This window comes from Sinocyclocheilus grahami, unplaced genomic scaffold (assembly GCF_001515645.1).
Source record: "Sinocyclocheilus grahami isolate Dianchi unplaced genomic scaffold, SAMN03320097.WGS_v1.1 scaffold75.1, whole genome shotgun sequence".
NCBI classification, from domain to species: Eukaryota; Metazoa; Chordata; class Actinopteri; order Cypriniformes; family Cyprinidae; genus Sinocyclocheilus; species Sinocyclocheilus grahami.
The window spans coordinates 1,876,345-1,901,716 of record NW_015505254.1 but is presented as its reverse complement, the minus strand read 5'-3'; the positions used below and the strand labels follow the sequence as shown (position 1 = coordinate 1,901,716).

Genomic DNA, 25,372 nt, shown 5'->3' with positions numbered 1-25,372 from the left:
AATCCTGATACAGATGAAAAATCATTAATACAATCAACAGCTTTATTAACTTCATGTATATCTTTTAGAAATAGTGTTGTATCATCTGCAAATTGACATAGCTTAAATTCTTTTCCCATAGTTGTAATACCTTGAAAATATCCTTTCTTGTGACGAAGAGCTAATAATAGGGTTGCTAACAGAAAAAGAAAAGGAGAAAATGGACAACCTCGTCTTATTCCTCTGCCAATTTCAAATCTATTAGATGTTCCTTGGGCCAATTTTTTAATTTACAGAACTAGTGCATCCTTTGTATAACATTTTAACAGCTTTTAAAAAATATTTGCCAAAAACGAAAAATTCAATCGTTTTAAACAAAAAATCATGTTCTATAGTGTCGAAAGCCTTATGGAAATCAACAAATAATATAAGACTATTATCTGATAAGTACTCATTATAATCCACCATGTCTAAAATCAATCTAATATTGTTACTAATGTGTCGTCCTTGAATAAATCCAGTCTGTTCTTCATCAATAATGTCATCTAATCCATGTTTCAGTCTTTTAGCAAATATATGTGCAAAAACTTTGGCATCATTATTTAAAAGACTAATAAGACTAAAAGACTCCAATTGTCTAAGTGAAGAATATCTTTTTGTGCTTTTGGAATTAGAGTAATAACCCCTTGTTTTAATGAGTCTGGCAACTCTCCTTGATCTATAGATTCTTTAAATACTGCAAGCAAAAACGGTGCTAGTTTATCCCTGAAGACTTTATAAAATTCACTGAGAAGTCCATCGTTACCTGGACGTGGTTAAGATGATGGTGAGGAAGGCTGAATCCACTTTTGCTCTGCAGAGACCTCGATCTCGAATCCTCCAGAGGTCACGTTTGTGGGCTGCATACGTCATCATCAAGCCTGGTTTATTTCAGTTAACTGTTAACTGGTTTAATTTTATAGTATACATGTAATATAATTTTTTTATAATGAACCAAACAAAATTACAACTGAACTTGACTGCTGGTGATGGCCCTGCATTTTCATGCATGAAAAATAGCAGAATGTACTTTTTGATGCAGTTTTTGGGCTTTTTGTGGGAAAAACACAACCCCACATAAAATAATTATTATTACTTTTAACTTGACTTGTCTTCAGACGCAATTATATAGGCTACTACTATGAACTAAAGCAAGAGCATTTACTGTTGCTATAGTTCATCATGTAAGGTATCCCTGCGTCAATTCAGTTTTCTGTAGCGTATAAATAACAAAAGTCTTTTTTTACAAATGGCTCACATGTATATGGATAAATAATATATATCTTATTTAATGTTAAAACTCTTTGGTTGTGTTGACCAATTAAAATTTTGTAAAATTTTGGATGGATTCCGTCCACCAACCATCATGCAAAAACTCATTGGTTCTGTATAAATCACATAGGCTAAATTACATAAGTTGGCTTCACCAAAAGGCAATGACTTAATGCATTATTAATTGTACCTACAAAAATCATGGAATTTAATTATTAAATGTAAAAATATTTATTTTATTCTATTTTGGAAGTTGATCCATCTGGCTCAAACATCTTGAGAAAAGGCACATAAAGAGTTTGAATGGGCATGATGCCTCTGGGTAGTGATTCCTCTGTCTCCTGCTCAAGGTTTGAAGCCCCTTCTACCTCTTTTTTCAGGGGCGTCCAAATATGTGAATGTCATATTATACTCTTTCCCTTTCTTTAATTTGATCTCTTACTCTTTAGACTTTAAAGCTATTTTTAAGATTCACAATGATTATGGTAATGATTTTAGTGAGAATGTCTCTGGAAATGTGATTAGTTTTACTGACTGACATGCTGATTGTGAGACAACTGCATCCTCAAAATACAGAGATATATTTATACCTTGTGAATGGCCACACAAGGAGTCTAGTTTTGTACCTATTTCTCTAATCTTCCAATCATTTAGCTTTGTGGAAAACTGACCAAAGCATAAACTGTCTCTAAAGTCAAACCTAAAACAGTTATCCTGGCAATTAACTGTTCAGTGCTTCTTTCAGAATTTAAGTTCCTGAAACATACTGAGTCATACATAATTTTATTTAAAAAAAAGAAAAACCCTAAAATTTACATTCATATATATGTATGTATATATATATATACACACCTTACAATATTGTTCATTTTCTAAAAGCTTTAAGGGTCCAAATGTCTGTTGTTATTGTGGTTGGAGCTTCTTTTTTTATTCTGTTTTATATTTAGAAGGTTATTTGAAGGCTAAGGAAGCATGTTATACAAGCCTTTATGTCTTATAACCTTTTTTTTTTGAAAATTCACAATCATACAGTACACGCACAAACATACAAGCAGTGCACTAGTTTCATACACGTATGCCAAATCCAAACATTTAACCTTTTGTGCTCATGATGATTAAAAACACAATTAAAATCTGACTTCATAATTCCTTGTTTTTTCCTTTATTTTCAATTTACATTAATTAAAATCGTAACAAAACCAGAACCAAAAAGAGAGAACAAACAAAAAAAAGACCAAGATCATAATAATATTAATTATAACAAAAATATACACACCCTCACACACACACACACACACATCCTGTTCAGTGATACGGCGATCCTTTGGGAGCAAAATTCCGGCATTGCCAAAAGAGTCCCTCTGTCTTTTGATCTTCCCGCATAGTTCCGCATACTCTGAGCAGGCTGTGTGTGTTGAATGAGGCTAGTTAGGGAGTGGGATGGTCTGGGAATTGTGGGGAATACTGACTGATAGATCAATACTAATAGCACCTTCTGAAGATGGACCGAGCCGTGCCGGGGGGTCTTCCTGATGTTTCTCGAACCCCAAGCTGCTTTAGTTCACATCCAGATTTTAACTTTTTCCTGTGTGAGGTAGCTTTTCTTGAAAAATGAAGATCATGCAAATAAACAAAAAATAGAAATGGTTTCCAAATTTTTCTTTTTCTGCTGTTATGTTAAGGGACCAAAACTTTCTAGTTTGGGCAATCATGGGGGGGAAAAAAGATTTACACAAAAAACAAAAACAAAAAAAAGAAATGGAACTGCACTTTACCCAAAATATTGTCGGTGTGTATAGGCACATGCTCACACACACAAACACATATAATTGTGAAAATATATATCTGGCTGCTTCAGTACAGACTGAATCAAGATTTTTTTGTTACTATACACAGTAAATATGAACTTATTCCCTCCTCAGGTTTAACATTTCACAAAATCTTGCATAATGTGATGTTTTCTTCTGAGTCACAGTCAAGAGGCAGAGGGAAGGGTGAAGTGGGACTGGGCATGGCCTTCTTTCTTCTTTAGTGGGAGGAACTACTGTGGTATCCAGCCATGACGCTGTACAGCATCACCCAACCACCCACCCCCTGCAGGATGTGATGACATCAAGCCATGTTTCTGTCTTTCTTTGAATCTCTGAATCTTTTGGTTGCACTCGCTCGTTCTTGGCTCCCGGCAGGAGGCGCTGCACTGAGGGCTTGTGGGAAACATGGCTGGATTTCAGAGGGAGAGACTATTTGGGGCAATCCCATTTAGCGCTGGTTTTCCTGCACACTAAATGTGGACAGCACGACTTTTTGTGTTTTAGAGAAAAAAAACTTTGTCAATTTTCAGATTTCTTTTCTTTTCTTCCATATTTCGTTACTTGGAGAGTGTATTGAATCCTCACAGTTATTGCTCGTCATTGGTATTTTTCCATGTCTTATTTCATAATCCACATATGTTTTATTTTTTTTACAAGAAGCAGACTGCACCAATGTCCACTCCAAACTCCTGATCTGCTCCTCCGATGTCCATGGGAGCAATGTCCACGATGGGCAGCCTGGATGTCTTCTGAGTTTTGTACTCAATCACAGTCTTGGCCCACTGACCTGTGTGCTTCTGTAAGACAGCAAAAAAGCCATGTACGTGGATATGTATATAAAAAAAGAAATATAAATAAAATAAAAATAAGTGTATACAGTATATGAGTAAATATTTTATTAGTTTATTTGGGATCGGTAAGATTTGTAATGTTTTTAAAAGAAGTCTCTTAATGCTCACCAAGGCTGCAGTTATTTGACAAAAAACACAGTAAAATATTGGGCAATATTATTCCAAATGTCATTTATTCCTGTGATAGCAAAACTGAATTTTCAGCAGTCATTACTTCAGCCTTAAGTGTCACATGATCCTTCGGAAATCATTGTAATATGCTGATTTTGGTGCTCAAGAAACATTATCTTATTATCAAAGTTGACATTAGTTGTGGTGTTTTATATTTATATTATATTCATTTTTTTATGATTGTCTTATTGATGAATAATAATTTCAAAAGAACAGCATTTATTTAAAAAAAGAAATGTTTTATAAAATTATGAATGTATTTACTGTCACTTTTGATCACTTTGATGTATCCTTGCTGAATACATGTATTTATTTTATTTAAAAAAAAATTGTATTGACCCCAAACTTTTGAATGGTAGTGTATTTAAATGTAATTTATATTAGTAATTCAATTATTTTTAATTCATTTTCAGTTCATTAATTTTATAACTATAGCCAGTATGTTTGAAAATGTTATTTTATTGTGTGACTCACCTTGCAGCCATCCTCAAGTACTCCATATGTAAAGCGGCTGTTGCCCTCTGCTCTGATCTCCACATCATTGGAGCCCTGCAGCAGAACGGCCTTCTTCAGGTTGCCTGTGGCTTGGTCCATGTAAGCAACGCTGTTCTTGCAGTGGTAGGTGATGGTCTGAGTGGCCTCAGTAGACAGCAGTCTCAGGAAGTTCAGCTGGATGCTGGTAGTACTAGGAGTCTGGCTGCTATCAGCATAGCTGAACTGTTAGAGAAAGAGAAAATGTCTTTTAATATCTTTAAAATATGGTCATTAATATTACTGAAAGAAAACAAGAGCTGATTAAATGTAAGACAAGATAGTAACACAAGGGGAAGGAGAGAGTATTTCAGCAGAGCTCCTTGTCCCCTGCTGGTTTACGATTGGATGTTACAAATATTTTCAGCACCATAGACCAACAGAAATTCAGAACCGTGAACAGCTCCCTAAACCAGCTGTGGGAATTTACAGGCACTCTGGCTGGGAATAAAACAGCTGTTCGTAATCACTTCCAGATGTACCTTTTATGGTACTGTCAACTTTTCAAAACTTTTTTATGATTTGCTTTGAGGTTTGTTGTGCTTGTGGTCATTTTACTCAAATTTAAAGTGCACATCTCCAAAATGTAAGGATTATACTCACATGGAATCCACCGTTCATGCTCTCTCCAAACCACACATGCTTCTGCGCCTTGCTCTTGCTGCTCCACCAGTTCTTGCGTGGGATTTTGGGAGTGCTGGGCTTCACACAGGTCTCTCCGGTCTCCATGTTGCAGAAAACTTTGATGGCATCAGCAGCGCAACCAAGGTTAGGATCCACCCAATAGTCACCTGTGGATAGGGACCAAACACGTTTAAGCAAGTAATAGTGAGTATCATACACACAAGTGTGCTTGACTGAACATTTTCTAATGTTAGATTGTCTCTGAATCTCTCACCGCTCTTCCATTCAGGGTGGCAGAGTTTCAGATCTCGGCAGGAGTGCGCAGGGTTCTTGCGGGAGCCATCTGGGCTGCGGATGTCCTCGATCTGGCTGTTGATTGATTTCAGTGTGGCGTCCACCTCCACATCATGTTGTCTAAGAGAGCTGGAGGCCTCGTCGGCACGCATGTAACGCAGAGGATCGGGTCCCTTCTCGGGCTGAGACAACCCAGCGAAAGCAGACATGTCAATGCCAGGGCCAGGGGGACCAGGAGGGCCAGGGGGTCCAGGGTTACCAGGTGGACCCTAATGAGAGCAGATAGGAAGACAAAATGAATCAGAAATGTTCGATAGACCTGATGTCAGTGAATATGTCAGGTTTTATGTGCACCCACACTTGGGCCAGCCTCTCCAGAGCGTCCACGAGGTCCAGGTGGTCCAATAGGTCCAGGCTGACCATTAGAACCATCCTTACCAGCTGGTCCAACAGGTCCTGCAAATCCCTATTGCAAGTAATAGGAGTTAAACAGAACATTAGAAATCCATCTGAGCATTAAAGGAAGTTTCTAAATTGTATATTGTCTCAATTTAACTAGCTGAGAACCACACTCACTTTAGCGCCACTCGGTCCAGCAGATCCAGCAGCACCCTGGTCTCCAGAAGCACCCTTTTTTGAGGAGACATAACAGAAAAGTTAGCATATCTAATATCTCTACATTACCATTGTAAATTGTTTATAAAAACTAAGACTTGTAAAAGAGACTCACAGGAGGTCCAGGCAGACCCTGCAGACCGGTGAATCCTCTGTGTCCCTTCTGACCTCTTTCTCCAGCTTCTCCTGCCTCACCCTTATCACCACGAGGTCCTTGGGGTCCCTGATACAGAGAAATTGAAAAAGTCCATCAACCTGTGAGCAGCTATAAAGTAAAGTAAAGTACAGTAAAGCCACAAAAATGACCTGATGTGACTTTATTTTGAACTTTAAAATATTATACAAAAATAAACCAGATCAAGGTTTGATGTTACCACATCAAGGGAATTTTTGCATTATAACTAAATGGAGTTTAGGTGTTTAGAAACCCCTCTGAAGTCATCTGGTCAATTTACTGGATTTTCTTCATAGCCATATATTGTATGTGTAATATATTTTGATACTGGCTACTCTGGCTAAGAGTTTTCAAGCCTGATGTGTGGTTTCAGTGTTCTGTTTTGTTTCACACAATTTATAAAATGTACTTACAACCATGCCTCTAGCTCCAGCGGGTCCAGGTGATCCAGCAGGTCCTTGTGGGCCCTTTAGAAAGGAAAGAAGAAAAAAATACTTCATGTAATATAAGTGGTGAACACGGCTAAAACTCTTTAGCTCTGGGCTTTTGATTTTCATAAGGATGGTCTTGCTTATTATCTTACAGGTGAATTTGTGGGGGGAGAAATGTTAATGTTAGATCTGGTCTTAATGGTGTAACACTAATGTGTTTTATGTAACAGTTGTGCTTATTGTTGATTGTAATTATGCCGTCAAAGCAGACCACAAAATTCATATCCGTAGATGTAGTACATTGAAGTCGTGTATTTTAGTATGCAGAAGATATAATCTTTATACTGTTGAAAATGAGATTTCTGAAGTTGATGAACTTACATTCTCTCCTCTGTCTCCCTGTTTGCCAATTGGACCAACGGGACCAGAAGCACCAGGTGCACCAGGTGCTCCAGGAGCACCAATTGGGCCAGTGTTACCACGCTCACCCTAGAAAAGAACAAGTAAAACACATTCTATATTACAGCTGGTTGGAAATTCATCTGTGCATGGACTAACCAACATTTTAGTCCAAAATTTTAAACAGAGAAATTACGTAAAAAGAATAAGAAATATTTAACATAACCAAATTATGTAAGTCATTCGGAAATTCATTATTTATTTTTTAGTAAAATTATATTGATAATACAAAATAATTAAAACAGAAGTAATTTCAAAATAGTAATCCAAAAGTAATTTCACTAGAGGTCTCAGACATTTGGACCTCAGTGTATGTGACAAATAGTAATATATTGTTTACTTGTATGGAATTAAGATTGTCTGGTTAAGCTGGACTGTTTTTTTTTTATTTACAAAGACCAGAGGACGACAAAAGGAAATTATATGAGTTTGTTTGTCCTTACCTTCACACCAGAAGCACCATCTCTACCAGGTGGACCATCAGATCCAGGATTACCCTGAGGACAAACAGAATGGATGAGTGAGATCTGGTCTTGATATGGTTGTATAATACATATAGGAAGAAAATGTTCAGTAAAGTGTTCACTGACTTCAGATCTGTATCTTTGTGAGTTAGATATTTGCAGTCTAGTTTTGCCTCATTTGGTACTGCTTTTTTTTTTTTTTTTTTTACATGTTATGCATGTATGTGATCTTTACCTCACGTCCAGTCTCTCCAGCAGGTCCAGTCAATCCAGGAGGTCCAACAGGGCCAGGGGGTCCACGGTCACCAGAAGAGCCAGAAGCTCCCTGTTTGCCTGGCTCACCCTGTGATACAAATCATTTTCAGCAGAAAGTTAGTGTCAGATTAGGGACACTGCATCAGTATCAGATTTTCTGGGCAAAAGATATCGTTGCGTAATAATATAAAATTAATTTTAAGATAAAATATTTAGATATATGTGAGATAAAAAAATATGTAAGTGGCTCCTTAAAAGAGCCATTTTTAATGTGAATACGTAATATTAATCACTTTGTTCATCAGATAAATAAAATACAAAAATCTATGCTGTATTTTAATGTGAATTTAAACAGTGTTTGAATGAAGGCATGAGATGTTTTCATATAGAAATTATGTTGCTGGTGGGTTCGTTTGCTTACAGAGGGTCCTGGAAGTCCTGGGAAACCTCTTTCACCACGCTGACCAGGCAAACCAACAATACCACGCTGACCAGCAAGACCAGCAGGGCCGGAAGGACCATCAGGACCCTACACAGGAAATATTGAGAGAAGAAATGTTAAGAATACAGTACAGAAACAATAAACCTGTACAGAATACACCTGTGCCTTCAATGCTAAAATAAGTATGTATGAATGAATCTGAGCCGTACAGAAGGACCATCCTCTCCAGGCTCTCCCTTCTCTCCGGGAGCACCAGAAGGTCCACGCAGTCCAGCATCTCCTGCTCTGCCTGGGGGACCGGCATCACCACGAACTCCCTTAGGACCATCTTTACCAGCAGCACCTGCAGGGCCAGCAGGACCAGGGTTACCCTGGGAAAGAATCATTTAAAAAAAGTTTCAGATTAGGATAAGTTTATGATAATACAGTCAAGTCAGTCAGTTTGAGTAAAATATGGAGGAACTGCAGCGATGTGTCTGTGATATTGAGGGGCTTACATTGGGGCCAGGTGATCCAACTCTTCCTGCAGCACCTGGGAAACCAGTGGCACCCTACAAAGGGGAAATATATTATTATTAAGAAACAATAACGGTCAAATATCTTTACTGTCAAAGTAACTGGTAAATACTTAAAAATTAATTGAAAATAATTACTTGTGACTAATTAACTTATTAAGTAACTCACAGGGGCTCCTTGGGCTCCACGTGCTCCCTTAGGTCCTGTAACACCAGTTGGGCCCTGAAATCAAGCAGTGAACACCGATGAGCCAAATATAATCATTTAATCCATGCAGATACAGCACAAAGTTGATGCATAATGCTAAACTCTTAATTTATGTAGACAATAACAAAGACTTTAAAGATGTCAAGTGGCAATAACCAAAACTAAGTTGCCTCTTTTAACCACATATCAGTGTAAAACTGATTCACAAAATGCATTAAAGTATCAATAGGTAGTGAGGCAGAAAGACTTACCACTGGGCCGGGTGCTCCTGATGGCCCTTGGGGTCCAAGGGATCCAGCCTCACCTTTCTGTCCTGACTCACCCTGCTCTCCCTTAATTCCAGGCTGGCCATCAGCACCCTAAAGAGTGACAGTGACGAAAGGTTGTAATCAGAGGTTCCTTATGACTAAATGCTTCAAGATCATTTCAAGTTTAATACTAAAGACACTCCCTAAACTATTATTTCACCACATCCTTTTTACATTGTAGCAACAGAGAATTGTACATTTTTAAAAAGTACTGAGTTATGTATCATATCTACTAGGTTTCCAGTATTTGTGAAAATGATTATATTAATTGACACAATGTTTTGCTAATCATTTTATTGACTCTCTTTAAAATGCCAAAATTTAAAAAAATTCCATTAAAAAAAATTAATACCTAATGTATAATAGTGTTAGTGCCCATATTTGTATGGTAGAATACTCCTTTACATTCATGATATTATCGACTGGTTGTTTTTTACTGCTTTTTTAATTTCAATTTAGTCTTCTGTCTACAGAATTGCTAAGCCATTATAGCAATGTTGCCTTATTGAAAGACATTTTTATTTTTATAATGTTATCACTGCAGTAAAATGGAGGCTTTTTGTAACTGTGTTTCTACTTACAGGAGGTCCAGCAAAGCCAGCAGGTCCGGGTGCACCAATCTCACCACGATCACCCTAACAGGATGATGAAAGAATAATGAATAAGAAGTAGTCTAAAGATAACCTTTAAAACTGATGACAAAATCACAAACTCCATTCTTTCTTCTGTTTGCTGTCTAGTTGAATGAATGTTTTGCTTACAGAGGCACCACGAGCACCAGGAGCACCAATTGAGCCAATGGGACCAGTTTCACCCTGTGAGAAAAGAAAAAGAGTAATTAAACAAGATCATTAAATAGTCTCCTCAAATAATTTTAGCATGCAACCATTGGATGAAACATTCACCTTAGCGCCATTGGGACCAGAAGGACCAGGTGGACCAATTGGACCAGTTAAACCCTGTGGAAAAAATGTCAGAAACATCATTACTTATGATAAAAAAGCAAGTAATTTCCCAACATCTGCTGTCTTTATAGCACTTACTCTTGCACCATCTTTGCCAGGAGCACCTTCAGGTCCTTTCTCTCCGCTGTCACCCTAATAAAATGAGACACTCAGTCATTCAGTAGATTAATACCATGAATTTAGGATTATGTAATCACTGAGTACCATTTTTAAAGACACTTACTCTGTCACCTTTAGCTCCAGGGATTCCAACAACTCCTCTCTCACCAGGCATGCCCTGCAGACCAGGAGGGCCCTGAGCTCCAGCAGCACCAGCTGGTCCAATTGCACCCTGTTGGAAATCAAGCAGAGATGTGAAGGGGAGTTTGAGAGATTATTTTTTAAAGTAATTAATACTTTTGTTCAGTGCAGGATGCATTAAATTGATCAAAAGTGACAGTAAAGACTTTTATATTGTTACAAAATATCTATTTAAAATAAATGCTGAACTTTCTATTCATCAAAGAATCTTTAAAAATGTATCACAGTTGCCACAGAAAATATTAAGCACCACAAGTGTTCAACATCAATAATAATAAGAAATGAACACCAAATCAGCATATTAGAATGATTTCTGATTGTGTGACAGTGAAGACTGGAGTAATGGCTGCTAAAAATTAAGCTTTGTCAACAAAGAAAAAGATTACACGTCAAAATACATTATAATATTTCACTATACTGCTGTTTTTACTGTACTTCTGATCAAATAAATGCAGTTTTGGTGAGACGTCTTTCAAAAACATTATAAAAACTTACCAACCACAAACTTTTGAACAATAAGGTATTCATTAATTTGCCTATTTAAGACATTTAAGAATGAAGAATGGACAGATTTGAGATGGAATAGTAGAGCATAATCTCAGTCAGATGTGATCTCACCTTAGGTCCATCGGTACCGGGAGTTCCTGGAAGTCCTCTTGGTCCCTGGAGACCCGAAGGGCCGGCTCCTCCTCTCTCACCAGGGAAACCACGCTCACCCTAAGAGAAGCACAGGCAAGAGTTATTTTTGTATAATGACACATTACTGCTGATTTCCAGTAATAATTGGGAGTCGTCTTAATTAAAGTTAGGAACTCACTCTTGGCCCAGTGGAACCAGCAGCACCACCCTCTCCAGGAACACCCTATAGAGAGAAATTCAGCATAATTGGGATACTTAAAGTCACTAATTACATCTCAAAGGCACAAATGGAGAATTAAAATAAATATCTTAAGTGATCCTCACCTGGTCACCAGGTTTACCAGGCTCTCCGGGGGCTCCAGTAGGTCCTGGAAGACCCTGTGCATAAACAGAGTAATTCTTAGAAAACCCTGATCCCATGAAACGTAACTATATAAATAATTACTCTTTGAGTCCTGAATTTAAAGAGTGCAGTTTTCTCTTTCACAATTAGTAGAATATTAATTTGAATGTACCTGGAAGCCAGATGGACCAGGCTGACCCTGCTCTCCTCTCTCGCCAGCTAGACCCTAAAAGCACATTGAAATCATGATTTAGTCTTCAAGGAAGTGTTTCAGACCATGGTCATTTATTGACTGACTGAAAGAATTGAGGTCATAAGCCATTGTGAGTAACGTGATGCAATACTCACAGCAGGGCCAGGTGGACCAGCAGCTCCAGTCTCTCCATCTTTACCAGGCAAACCCTAACAGAAGAAAAAAAGAAAGAAAGAAAGAATACATTTTTACATTTTCTTGGTGCTTGTCTGTACAAAAACTCTGCTAGGTGTTGTGGGTTGTTTCCAAAGTGTTGATATATGGTTGCTACGTTCACTCTAGTTAGATCTGATGCTTGCTGATGTACAAGGCCAAGTAATCTTGACATTGGAACATGACTTACTCTAAGACCAGTGTGTCCAACAAGTCCTTTCTCTCCAGGTTTTCCAGGTTCACCCTGTGAGAGAGAGATACAGTCCAATGAGGTACAACACATACCCTTCCCAAACAATTTTGTGGACCTAAATATGAACATTAGTAGTTGAAATGCCGAAATACTCTAATGGTCTCACATTGGCTCCCTTAGGTCCAGGGAATCCCATCACTCCAGGCTGACCACGAGCTCCCAGAGGCCCAGGAGGACCAGGGCGTCCATCTTCACCAGAGGCACCCTATAATGAAAAAGACATGTTTAATACTGAAGTTTGCCCTGAACTGTGATGAGATGCAGCATTTATTATCTCAAAATGATTTGTACCCAGTAGATGCTGAGTCTCTTTTTGGGTATAACATATACTGTTCAAAAGTTTATGGTTTGTAGGATGTTTTTATGTTTTTGAAAGAAATCTCGTATGCTCATCATGGCTGCATTATTTAATCAAAAACAGTTTTATTGTGAATTACTGTTAAAAATAACTCTTTTCTATGTTAAAATGTAATTTATTCCCGTGATGGTAAAACTGAATTTTCAGCATCATTACTCCAGTCTTCAAAGTCACATGGTCCTTCAGAAAGCATTCTAAGCTGATTTTGTGCTCATTTATTTTTTATACTATTTTTCCGGCATTTATTTGACATAGAAATCTATTTAACATTAAAATTGTATTTACTGACATTTTTGATCAATTTAATGCATCCTCACTGGATGAAAATATTAACTTCTTTAAAAAAAATCTTACTGAGCCCAAACTTTTGAACAGTAGAGTATATCTTTTTGCAGGCTGTAACTCTTTACTGTTAAAGCAAAAATAAAAGTCCTTTAAATTTGATAAATACTCACAGATGGTCCAACTTTTCCTTGAGGTCCAGCATCACCAGGGCGCCCAGTGAGACCCTGTTAGAAGAGGAAGCACATGAATGGTGAAAAATGCAATGAGCCTTTAAATCAACAATCATAAACGCTGATTTTAGATTGCAATGCCTGTTATCTACAGTTATGATGATCTAAATTGCCCTGAATAATCAGTTTTCAGGTAAATCACAGAAATACCACAATCACTCACTCTGGCTCCAGGAAGACCAGGCTCGCCTGTGCGACCAGGATCTCCAGTTCCTCCTTTCGGGCCGGTCACACCAGGAACACCACGATCACCAGGTGCGCCCTAGCATAGTGCAGAACATTTGAGTACAGAGTAAATACATGGGTTGATTAGATGAGTAACCAACTGTGAGTCTAAATCACCAACCTTTGCTCCTAATAGACCATCCTGACCAGGGAATCCACGGTTACCTGGAGCTCCCTAGCGAAGAACAACACATATTGTCTTATTAATGTGGTTCTTTATCATTCAGTGAATTAGTAAAAATAATTAAGATACTATACACACTCTTTCTCCAGGAGGTCCGAGAGGTCCGGCAGAACCAGGCTCTCCTCTTGGTCCTCTCTTGCCTTCCTCTCCAGATGGCCCAGGGGCACCCTGAGGTCCTGCAACACCCTGTGTAATAAGGAAAAAATATGACTGATTAGTTTGCTACAACATTTCATATGATTGTGATTGATACAATAGAACAGACGACTGATCATAAGTATAATGTTGGTTACTTACACGCTCTCCCTTGGGTCCAGCCTCGCCTTTAAATCCTGGGATACCAGGGTCTCCCTGTATAAACACGAGTGTTTTCAATTAGTGCAATGGTGAACCTCAAATGTGACCCTGGACCACAAAACTAGTCTTAAGTTGCTGGGGTATATTAGTAGCAATAGCCAAAAATACATTGTATGGGTCAAAATTATTGATTTTTCTTTTATGCCAAAAAACATTAGGATATTAAGTGAAGATCATGTTCCGTGAAGATATTTTGTCAATTTCCTACTGTAAATCTATTAAAACTTCATTTTTGATTAGTAATATGCATTGCTAAGAACTTAATTTGGACAAATTTAAAGGCGATTTTCTCAATATTTAGATTTTTTGGCACCCTCAGATTCCAGATTTTCAAATAGTTGTATCTCGGCCAAATATTGTCTATTGCCTATTCTAACAAACCGCACATCAATGGAAAGCTTATTTATTCAGCTTTCGGATTATGTATATATCTCAATTTTGAAAAATTTACCCTTATAACTGGTTTTGTGGTCCAGGGTCACAAATGGCAGAATAATCAGTAACCTGTGCAATTCATCAATATGAAATTATTAATCGATGTCTGGGAGACACAGAAAGCTTTTTAAATAGTTCAGCACGTGATTACATACAGATTGTCCTTTAGGCCCAAGAGGTCCAGTAGCTCCCTGAGGTCCTGGCGGGCCACGGGGTCCTGGGAAACCAGGGGCACCAGCAATGCCAGAAGCACCCTGTAAAAGAGAAAAATGTTTGCAATAGATTCACTGCAACAGTGTGACCAGACTAAAAATTTTAAAATATACAGAGAAATGAGTGAAAGAGAACGATAAATTATATGGATATACTCACAGCAGATCCTTTGGCACCAGGAATACCATCAGTACCAGGGTTACCCTGCAGAATGTGAACATTTAATTTCAAAATACTGTATATACTGTATTGTTTACACCGATAAAGAAAATCTAATTATATTTTGCTTGTATAATATCTGTATTATACAATACTGTATTATACAAAGCTGTAATAATATAAACTATCTGTGATTTTACTCACAGATGCACCGGCGGGTCCAGGTGATCCAGGTGTACCGGCCTCTCCACGGGGTCCTTGTGCACCCTCAGGTCCACGAGCTCCAGTGGGACCAGCTTCACCCTGCAGGAGTGAACATCACATCTCATTACCAAGGATAATGTTAATCTGTGCAAATTAAAAATGCTTAAAATTGAGAATAAGTTAAGAATTTACAGTGAAGTGCTGTAGATGACTGGTATTTTACCTTAGCACCAGGGGATCCTGGGAAACCTGGAGCACCAGCAGGACCAACAGGGCCCTGAGGATCGAAACATCAACAAATGATCAAAGAGGCTTGCTTACTTCCTAATGCACTTTATGCATCCCTATAATCTTATTCTGTGATTTGTAAACGGATGATGCAAATTATCTCATTTCAAAATATTTTTAGTAAATATTGTATGAATGTATTTGCTATGATTAAGTTAAATACATATATCTTGCATTATATCGACAATCGTCCACCTTGATATCTCTAGGCATCCCATATGGGTTTACCATTAGTTAGCAACAGCATAAGCACAAGTCAAAGTAGAATGGGAGCCATAATTTAAGATTACACAGATTTCCTGAACTTGAGGAAGTGAGGAAATACACTTACAGGAGGACCAGCAGGACCAGGCAGACCATCATTACCACGGGCACCCTGTGGACAGATATAAGTAGATCATTACAGTCTGAAGCCACCCTTGCTGCTGAAATTTTGATCATATACAGTATTCTTTATTAGGCCAGTTGTCTGAGTGTTCACTTACAGCAGCACCAGGAGGTCCAGAACGACCTCTCTCACCAGGCAGACCACGTGGACCCTGATAGACAAAAAAGAGGAAAACAGAATGGAGAGGGTTAGACACACTATTTCAGTGACAGAAAACTACAGCTAAAGGAATCATCAGGCCATTTCTGACTCTAGGTACTGACCATTGGTCCAGGAGCACCGCTCTCACCATTAGTGCCAGATTCACCCTGAAAGAAGAGAAAGGAGACTGATTAGACCTGATAGTTGTATAATATTAGGTCAAATCAATTTGCTCAGAACCTAATTAAAATGAATTAGCACATTTAGCATTTGGTAATACATGTAACTATATATTTCTCAAGGTTCTGGTATCTTTGTAGGAGTCTTTATAGTTTACATTTAGCATACATTTATCTGTAGAAATTAAATTAAACTAAATTATTATTATATTTAATAATATACATTTTTCCAAAGCAGATTTGCAGACAATAATGCTGTACAACTACATAAACATTTGATAAATGTCTGTTATAATTCGATGCCCTGTGAAATGTATGCTTTTTTGTCAAATTATGAGTATAGACAGTCTGCTAGGATGACTTTTGCATAGTTTTACTGTTACAGTTGGGTGCAAATGAGCAGGTAGTGCATATCATTATTATATAGTTTGTCATAGGTCTGGTGTTTTTATAGGAGTATTTATAGTTTAAAATATCTTTCTAATTTAAAATACCACTGGAAAATCAGTTCAATTCAATAATATATATTGTTCCAAAGCAGATTTTGAAAACAATAATGCCATACAATGACATTAATTGGATAAATGTATGTTAGAATTCTGATGCCTTGTTAAACTTTTTTGCCGTTTCTTCTTATATGCTGCCAGATATGATTATAGACAGTGTGTTGGGATGAACTTTACATCTGTCAGAGTTGGGTGTTTTGGCTGACAGTTTTTATGTTGCTGTACCTTAGCACCTGCAGCACCGGCCTCTCCTTTAGCTCCATCAAGACCTGGGTGTCCCTACAAACACAATCAAAGATTAAATGCATGAATATCTATAGAAATAAACATACAGAAAAACAATTAATTTCAGCTGAAACTCACTCTGTGTCCCTTGATGCCAGGAAGGCCAGGGGTTCCGGGGAATCCACGGGCTCCCTGTCATATAAATAAGAAACATATTTAGTAATTGTGTAGCATCTTTGTAACAAGTTGATTATATTAGATTATATGACCATTATCAGAATACAAACAAGTGACTGAAACAGTTACATGCTGGTCTTTATTTGTGTATGTTGTTTACCTGAGGCCCTGGGGGTCCACGCTCGCCAGACTTACCAGGTTTGCCAGCCTCACCCTGGAAGAAGAGCAGGCAGAGACATTGTAGTTAGTATCTGTCAAGCATTCAGCATTTGGAGAAGGTTGAATATCAATCCAGTGGCAAAAACTACTCACATCACTTCCGGGTTTTCCAGGGGGTCCAGAAGGGCCACGGGGTCCAAGAGGACCCTATAAAACAACAAGTGTTATAAATTGATTTAACTGACCAAGTAAAGCTGTCTCTATGTACATCTGAATGTGTCATCTGTGTGGGCCATGTAATATGTGGGTTTATAAAATGTTTATAGTATATGTGTGCATGTAGGCAAGGTTTGGGACACTCACAGCAGGGCCGGGTTCACCAGCCTCTCCAGGGTTGCCCTGGAAACCTTGTGGGCCCTGGAAGGGAAACAAATGACAGTGTGAGATTAGGAGTTGGCATTGGTGGGTGCTAATATATTACTCATTTCTGTCTCATCAATGGTAGCTTCAGCTGAGAATATAATCAGCATTATGTTGTATTTTTCAATTAACTGGGAATATAAAATGATTATGATTATGATTGATGTGTTTTTACTCACAGGTGCTCCAGAAGGGCCGGGAGGACCACGGGGACCCATTGGACCCTGTAGATAAAACAGATGAAATTGAAATACAGCATGGCAACTTTGACCCAGATAAATTCAAACAGCATGACAGTTGTAATTTCCTATTATTTATAGATCTAAGCAAGTTCCTATTATTTAATAGCAAGTTGAAGTTTAATTAGAAGAATTATTTGTTTCATTGTGTGTGTATTTATTTTTAGTATCCCCATATATTGTAAGTATATGTTTATGTTACAAGCTTAGAATCCAAGAATCACTGTAACTTTTTGAGAACAGGTGGCATTTGAAAATGCTATTGTGACAAAATCAGTCAGTAGGGGGCACTAAAGATCAGAAAACAAGTAACAGCGTTTCATTCTCGAGATATTATTTGGTATGATGCAGAGTTCAATCATTTATTAAAGAATTATTATTATTTACAATTATTTTGGCACTGGATTTATTCAGTGTTCTGAGTTCTTAAAGTACAATTATAAAGCATTTTTTGCATTTTATTAATTAATGCATGTAGGTTTTGCTTTTTTATGTTATGTTAAAAAATGCTTGGCCAACACGGATGTAAAATATCTGTCATGCAGACTAAAATTGAACAAATGAAACTACAGCTTGAAATGAAATGTCATTCCAGAGCATTCTGCAAGGGGGAAGACCTTACAAACTTTTCATATAACCATTTCTTAATTACAGAACTACTGTATATACTATAATAACTATCAATATTTGTCTTATTCTGACAAATCCATGTTAGCCAAATTGAGTATTGTAAAATATTGACTTGATGAGAGATTCTTTCAAAATGGGTTGAAGTTTAAAATGTATTTCACACAATTTTAAAAGGTATTTAATATACATATAGATATGTTTTTGAACACTGTTTTTTTCTCACCATTGGTCCCTGCATCACACCCATCTGAGCACCTCCTGCCTTCTCATCAAAACCACCAGCCATCTGAGCAGCAAAGTTCTGCACACACATAGAAAAACACACTTACAGTAACCCCGCGAATGGCAGACACAAATTTAGTGAGTAAATGAAAGGAGAGGAGAAACATACTCCTCCAAGTCCAGGGGGACCATTAGGTCCTGGTGGTCCAGGGGGTCCTGGGTTTCCAGGTGTACCAGGCTCGCCATCTCTCCCTCTTGGGCCGGGATTTCCCTAAAGGGTGGGAGAAAAATAACAGAGCATATGAGCGGAAAAGAAAAGAGATTACCTAAAGCCTTTTCACATGACAGCATCCTGCAGAGTGTGTCCACTGCCGCCTTAATGTTCCCGGATAACTGCTAATAAGATCTGACATCACTTTACCTAACAAGTCTGAGAAAAAAAAGTTTGAAAAGGCAAAATGTCTTACCTTCTCAGCCTTAGGTCCTTTCTCGCCACGTGGTCCCTGCTCTCCTGGAGGTCCCTAAAATCACAAAAAGACAAATGTAAATAATAAAAAAAGTCCAAAAATAAAGTTGTAGGTCTCTGATGTGAAAGGGACAACAGTATTTAACTCAAATAAACGTTCTAGAGAGCCCTCTAGTGGAGAAATGCAATGATGTGTGGCAAATTATTCAGAAACCAACTACCAAAGTGTTTCTGATTCATCTCACCATTGGGCCAGCAGGTCCTCTTGGTCCTACAACCTACAGAAACAAGCAAATAAATATTATTTTCCAACTCTGGTTTTCAGAATTTGGTCAAATCAATCTAAATCCCAAAGCTGTTTACTCGTGAAATGACTTACATCTGCAATATCGCCTGGTTCTCCTTTCTGTCCCTGTGTAGAGTAAGGAAGAACATATTTAAGACTTACTATACAATTTCTATAATTCATTCTATTCAGTATTCAATCTAAACATTAAGAATATTATCCATTTCTTAAATAAAGACATGATAAATAAGTCAAGGTCTCACCTTTGCACCAAGTGACCCTGTTGAATCATGTCACAGGATGAAGGGAAGATAAAGATTGACAGTTAGGCACAGGAGGAAGTAGTTTTGCATGTATTCTATCAGTTAGCAAACATACAAAATCAATCAATGTTGCAGAATAACAGTCTGTCTGGAGTCACAACATCTGAATCACACATTCATAATAATACTACTGGTTCATCATAAAAAAAATAGAGGTCACCAAAGGGTCAGGGGAAAACGGGCTGTGAGTGAAGTAATCAGCTAATACTGACTCATAATGAGGACGGTAAACTAGTCAGACACTCTGTCAGAACTAATGAACTGCTATTCCCTGCTGAAACTACATAGCTGAAAAGACCAACTCAGCGGCACCCCACAAGGCCGTGTACCAAAACAGCATCATTCTCTTCCCAATCTGCTTTGGTTAAATTGTTAAAGGCAGAATATGAAGGTGCAAGCTCATGATCAGTTTAAAACATGATAGTGCATTATGCTTTATATTAGAAGCAATATTAGGCTATGTGCTGCTCAGCAAATTAGATAAACAAAATAAAATAAAATATATATATATTTAGTGAAAACTCATTCTGTATCAGTGCCATGAACTGATTACAGTGAGTAGCAATATATTAAAATGTTCAGGAAAAACATTTCTGCATATTTTGATAACTATGTTCATCTTATTATTGTGTGTATCTGTGCAGCAGCAGCACACAAAATTTTTAAAATGAACAATATCAGCTGTCAAGGTTGACTGAACATGAAGTGAATTAAAAAAAAGTAGAAAGAACACTTCTAAATGTTTTGTTAATTAGGTGTTTGAATAAGGTTGTGCCATGACCTCCCATTCAAAGACACATTGTCTTGTTTTTCAGCTTTTTCAAACTAAAGCAGTCTATGGCCAAGGTGAGTCCACTTTCAAAAGATGTATTGTCTTTTTTGTGTTAAAAATTGAATAACTGTTTGAATTATGTATGTCCCTCATTGAAAGTGTATAATATAATATAATATAATATAATATAACATGCTACACACATTCTTTTACCTAAAAAGTCCAATCATCTTCAGAATGAAACATTATGGGACTAATGTATAAGTTAGCTCAAAACTTATGACCACTATACAATCGTAATTATTTTTTATCTAAATAGTGACTAAATATCTAGTCTAAAAATAATGGATTTCACAGAAAACTAGTGTCAAGATTGTGCACTTTCTATAAAAAAAAGAAAAAGAAAAGAAAAAAGTGGACACATTTTAGCCATAAAAGTCTTTAACTGAAAAACATAATTTGCACTATAATGCAAACGTAAACCTTAAAAGTCTTGCTTTCCTTCCTTTAAATGTTTGCTTTGAGTTCTGAACACAATCACAATCACATGACCATCTAGTGTAGTCTAGTGGTATATGACACTTGTCATAGTTACAGAACTCAGAGCAGACAGCTAGCAGGACAGGTATGATAAGCAAAGAGAGGTGTATAAGCAGAGAGCGGACCGATAGGTTCGTCGGTGTCAGCTGGGCAGATGGGACAGCACTCTCCAGGTGGAATGATGGGATTGGCACAGTCTCTCAGGTCCTCACAGATGACCTCGTCACATAGCACTGCCCCTGCATCGCACACACAGACACGGCATGCTTCTGGCTTCCATACTGCATTGTCTGCATACTGCTGGCCATCTTGGATGCAGCTGCCAAAGTCTTCCTCTGCAGCCACCAGAAGGGGGCGACAGAAAGGAGTGCATGGGGATAAGAGACAGGTGAGCCACATAAAAATATCAACCTCTTCCTGAAAAAGCAAGCTGTACAGGTCTCCTAATAATTTATAAATATTTTAGAATATATATATATATATTAAATTTTTTTCTTTAATATTTAAAATATTTCATAAAATACATTAAGTATTTATGATATTCCAAATTCCATATGTATATGGATATATTTATATGCATAAACAAAATTCTAATTTCTTTTCACCTGGTGGCTGGAATCTGGTTACATTTTGATTATACATTCACCACAACACTAGCTAGTAATATTTGCAGGATGCATATCTGACACCCTGGTGTAAAATGTGGGCTCCTGTAGTCTGCGTATTTGTAACTGAACCCCAAATCTACTAAACTAGCCATGAATGGGGCTTTCTCAAACACAGACAGGGCTGCATTGACAGCCTGGTGCCTTATGCAAACACACCCCTCTCGAAAGCTCCATCTGGATCTAATGGTCTCACTTACCACCAGGGCAAACACACCCTCATGGGTCGGAAAGGACAGCCCTCACACACACAGAACCCCTTGATGTGTTTGCTTTTCAGATATTCATATGAAAGTGTCATTTGAATTTAGCTTCCAGTCCTAGTGCACATGAATGCGGCAATTATAGCTGTTTAACTCTGAACTGTAAATACGGAAAATCCACTTTTCTTGGATGCAAATATAGGCCAGCCTAAGCAAGCGTTCTGCGTGATTAACATTTCCTTGTTTATTGAGGAGTGAGAAATTTAATGAGAACACAAGGAGATCATCTGGGACATTATTCTTCTATGGCTTCACAGTTTACCAAATATCACACATGACACTCTTCCAAGATGCTTGTGCCTCTTTGAGGTTGCCAGTCTGATGTTTTGGCATTTCAAACAACATTCCACAGACCCCCTCCCTATCCACCCACCAAACCTAGTTCCCCAAATCTCCTTCTAATCGACGTAAAATCCCCTGAACTAAACCCCAAATATTTTTTGCTTTCCAACCGTGCACCGTTTGAACCCTTGTAGGAACTTTGCTCCTAATCTTGAGTGAAACAGCGCTCACACTACTACTAGTGGATGTATTAATGGCCTATATTGGGAGATCAGTCATTATAATGCTGAAATGGTTACACATAACCCTTATCTTTACAAAACTTGAGGCATCATTTGGGGTTCATCGGTTCGCCACACTCGCTTAAAAGTTCCTCTGAGAACTCTAAAGATCATCAATATTTTCTACAGGTATCCCATTAGGAAAAGGAACACTTTAAATAGCCTACTTAAGGAAAATTGTCTGGTAATTTAAAAGCAAAAACGTAAAAGTTTGTTTTGTCATCTTGGAACGTTTTCCTGCATTAAACGAACTAGGAAATACATCTAATAATTCAGTGACTCTTAGGAAGCTTGCTTTTTTCTGTCAGAAATTTTGTGGTGGCGCACAACTCGCTACTAGCACGATTAGCCATCAGTCAACTATTTTAAAACATTAAATTTATATTAAAGTGATAAATAATGAGAGAAAGATACATGTTTTGTCACTATACCGTAATGATACTGATCCTATCCAGCTCAAAGTGCTCGAATAGCGTACTGTTTCTATAGTAACCTCCTCAGGAGAAAGTTACTTGGCGAGCATCAGTTTTGCGCACTGATTAACATGTATTCTAACTTTTGTGCTTGCTGAACCGTTGTTTAGAAACGTTCATGCACAATGAATACGTAGCTACTTTAACTGTTTTGTTCTTTACCTTTTAGCTAACTTAGAAATCGAATGCACACAAGAGTCTTTTTTGGCTGCTTTGCAGCTATTTGTATCGTGAAAAGCGCTATACAAATAAACTTGAATTGAATTAAAAATTGAACCTGTCACGCAACCTCAGCATCTGTCATTCTGTCTGTACGACGAGTGAAAACCAGAATGTTCCAATCAATGGAACGCGACGCAGCTTAGACAGCTTTTGCGTATTTACGCGTCGCGTCGCTTGTTTGCATTGTAGACTGCAATAAAACTTTGTATATCTGCAGACTTAGACCTAAAAGACAAGCATGCGGTCTTATATATATTTTTTGAATGAGCCAAGACATTCCACAGTTCAGAGGTGAAACGTGCAAACCAAACTGATCCATTCCAAACTTTCCTCTCATGTCACCATGACAACACCGTACAATTTTTAGCAGAATACTTTGAATTTCAATGTGAAAAACTCCAACTTACGGTCATCTTCTTGTTGACATCTTACAAGGGATAGCAAAACGCAATGCGTTGCTACAAGTAGCAGGAGAGTCCGTGAATCCACTAATCTGAACATGTCTAAAGATTAGACATGCAGGTCCTCAGGGGTCAAAGTCGCCGAAGAGCCGGCGGAGCGGCAGCTCTGTGCACGCGGGGAGTGTGAAAGTGGAGGTGGGTGTATTTGGGAGGATCCGACGCCAGGCACACACAAACAGAACCCACCGCGTCAGTCAGAGCTCCGCGGTTTTATGTCCACTGGCGCATTTATGAATCTTAGTATATCCCAAAAAGTGAGTCCAACCCCGACCCCCACGAGCGCTGAAATACGAGCCATATCAGCCCCCCGAGGGAGGGTGCAGAAAGGTAGAGGGATGAGGAGAGGTGAAGAGCGGTGGCAGGAACACGGCGAGGCTCCAGCGGTGTGTAGGGTGGCTGGGTTGCTGTGGATCAGATGATGTGGGACCTGGCGATTGGCACGAGAACCCGTGTCGGGAGCAAAACACTGAACCGTGATTGGCATCAGGCATCAGAAGGCCGATACGTGCCCGAAGATTAAGCACCCACCAGGCTTTCTTCTGAATGTGGGGCTTTTCCACCATTCTTTGAAAGCTATAGGCAAATTAATTTACTCATTATCATGTTGCATTGCTTTGATATTTTGAAGAATGTATTGGTTCCCATTGACTACCATTGTATTTTTTATCCTTACACTAAAAGTCAATGTTGGAACCCTAATGGGAACCTAAACTGTTAACAGCATTCTTCAAGATATCTTTTTTTTTAAGTCATACTTCTGGAACAACACAACAGTGGGTAAATTGATGCCCAAATTTTCATTTTTGGGTGGTCTATCCCTTTAAAAGTGGATAAAATCAACTAGATGGCATGCGAGACCCTGAAACATTCACTTTACAAAAAGTTCTGATCCATGTGCCAAGATAAGATGCCCAACAGACTCACATGAGTGAACAATTGTGTCGTTTTTGTCGACACTACACCGTAATTAAAGTGCTGCACAATTGTTCTTTCAATACTCTCCCAGACAGGATATTTGACCTCTCATATTTGTAAGAGAGTGTATTAAAGTAAAATATTCTGTGTTTTTTCACCTAATCAGACTGTGACGACCGTGGGAAACCGTACTGTTTTGTTTGATATTACAGTCTACATGGGGAGTCTTAAGTGGGGGAAGGATTGGTTCTGTCTTTGTTTGGTCTCATAAAGCTTTCTATTTATTCTCATAACTTCTGAGATAAGCTATGGCAAACAGAGTGGCTGGTGTCCTGGGATGGAGGATTTTCTGAATGAAGGGTCCCTGTTGATAGAGTGATTTAGGCCACAAATGGGCTTAATACATCCAGGATGCTACTGTGTGGGTTTAACAGCCCCCTTTGACTTTATCCAAAACTTAATGTGATTTATCTCTTATCCAGCATTCACTATTTGATTTATTCAAAACTCTTGATCAGGGGTTTTCAAACGGCAGTCCAGGGGCCCCAGGGAGCTGCAAGGGGGTGCTAGGGAGTCCACGGAAAATTTCAGGTAAAAATGTAAATGCATCAAAATATCTACGGTAACACTTTACTTGAAGCGTTTATGTATAATGCATTATAAAGGGTTATTAAAGGGTATAATGCATTATAATTTTTTAGAATGTGCGTTGTAATACATTATATCTTGTCGTAAATAATTATAACCGAATTTAAAATAGTGTAACAATACCAATGCATAGTGTAACAATGAATTGATAAGTGTTATAATGTATTAACTGTGGTTACAATTATTGATGAGATTGTACAA

At 38.1% G+C, this 25,372-nt stretch overlaps 1 protein-coding gene across 2 annotated transcripts; it reads right to left on the bottom strand.

Annotated features, from left to right (window-relative positions):
• Positions 1 to 2,533: 2,533 nt before the first annotated feature.
• LOC107585898 (collagen alpha-1(II) chain-like) lies at positions 2,534 to 23,815 on the bottom strand. 2 transcript variants are annotated; one of them, XM_016273079.1, is made up of 54 exons: positions 23,555 to 23,815; positions 21,087 to 21,296; positions 19,590 to 19,606; positions 19,420 to 19,452; positions 19,286 to 19,318; positions 19,042 to 19,095; positions 18,744 to 18,845; positions 18,576 to 18,653; positions 17,663 to 17,707; positions 17,427 to 17,480; positions 17,217 to 17,270; positions 17,065 to 17,118; positions 16,866 to 16,919; positions 16,728 to 16,781; positions 15,940 to 15,984; positions 15,774 to 15,827; positions 15,620 to 15,664; positions 15,224 to 15,277; positions 15,001 to 15,099; positions 14,797 to 14,841; positions 14,580 to 14,678; positions 13,930 to 13,983; positions 13,711 to 13,818; positions 13,570 to 13,623; positions 13,387 to 13,485; positions 13,164 to 13,217; positions 12,457 to 12,555; positions 12,288 to 12,341; positions 12,040 to 12,093; positions 11,864 to 11,917; positions 11,673 to 11,726; positions 11,527 to 11,571; positions 11,328 to 11,426; positions 10,633 to 10,740; positions 10,488 to 10,541; positions 10,350 to 10,403; positions 10,206 to 10,259; positions 10,026 to 10,079; positions 9,388 to 9,495; positions 9,098 to 9,151; positions 8,911 to 8,964; positions 8,623 to 8,784; positions 8,393 to 8,500; positions 7,952 to 8,059; positions 7,696 to 7,749; positions 7,175 to 7,282; positions 6,776 to 6,829; positions 6,303 to 6,410; positions 6,149 to 6,202; positions 5,931 to 6,038; positions 5,553 to 5,841; positions 5,258 to 5,445; positions 4,598 to 4,840; positions 2,534 to 3,898 (listed from the first exon to the last, which is right to left on the bottom strand). In XM_016273079.1, exons 1-54 carry the CDS (start codon positions 23,646 to 23,648, stop codon positions 3,752 to 3,754), a joined length of 4,476 nt encoding a protein of 1,491 aa, XP_016128565.1. In that variant the 5' UTR covers positions 23,649 to 23,815; the 3' UTR covers positions 2,534 to 3,751. The 2 variants fall into 2 exon arrangements, with proteins under 2 accessions (XP_016128565.1, XP_016128566.1); XM_016273080.1 differs by lacking the exon at positions 21,087 to 21,296 and having other exon boundaries at positions 2,535 to 3,898.
• Between the last annotated feature and the right edge of the window lie 1,557 nt (positions 23,816 to 25,372).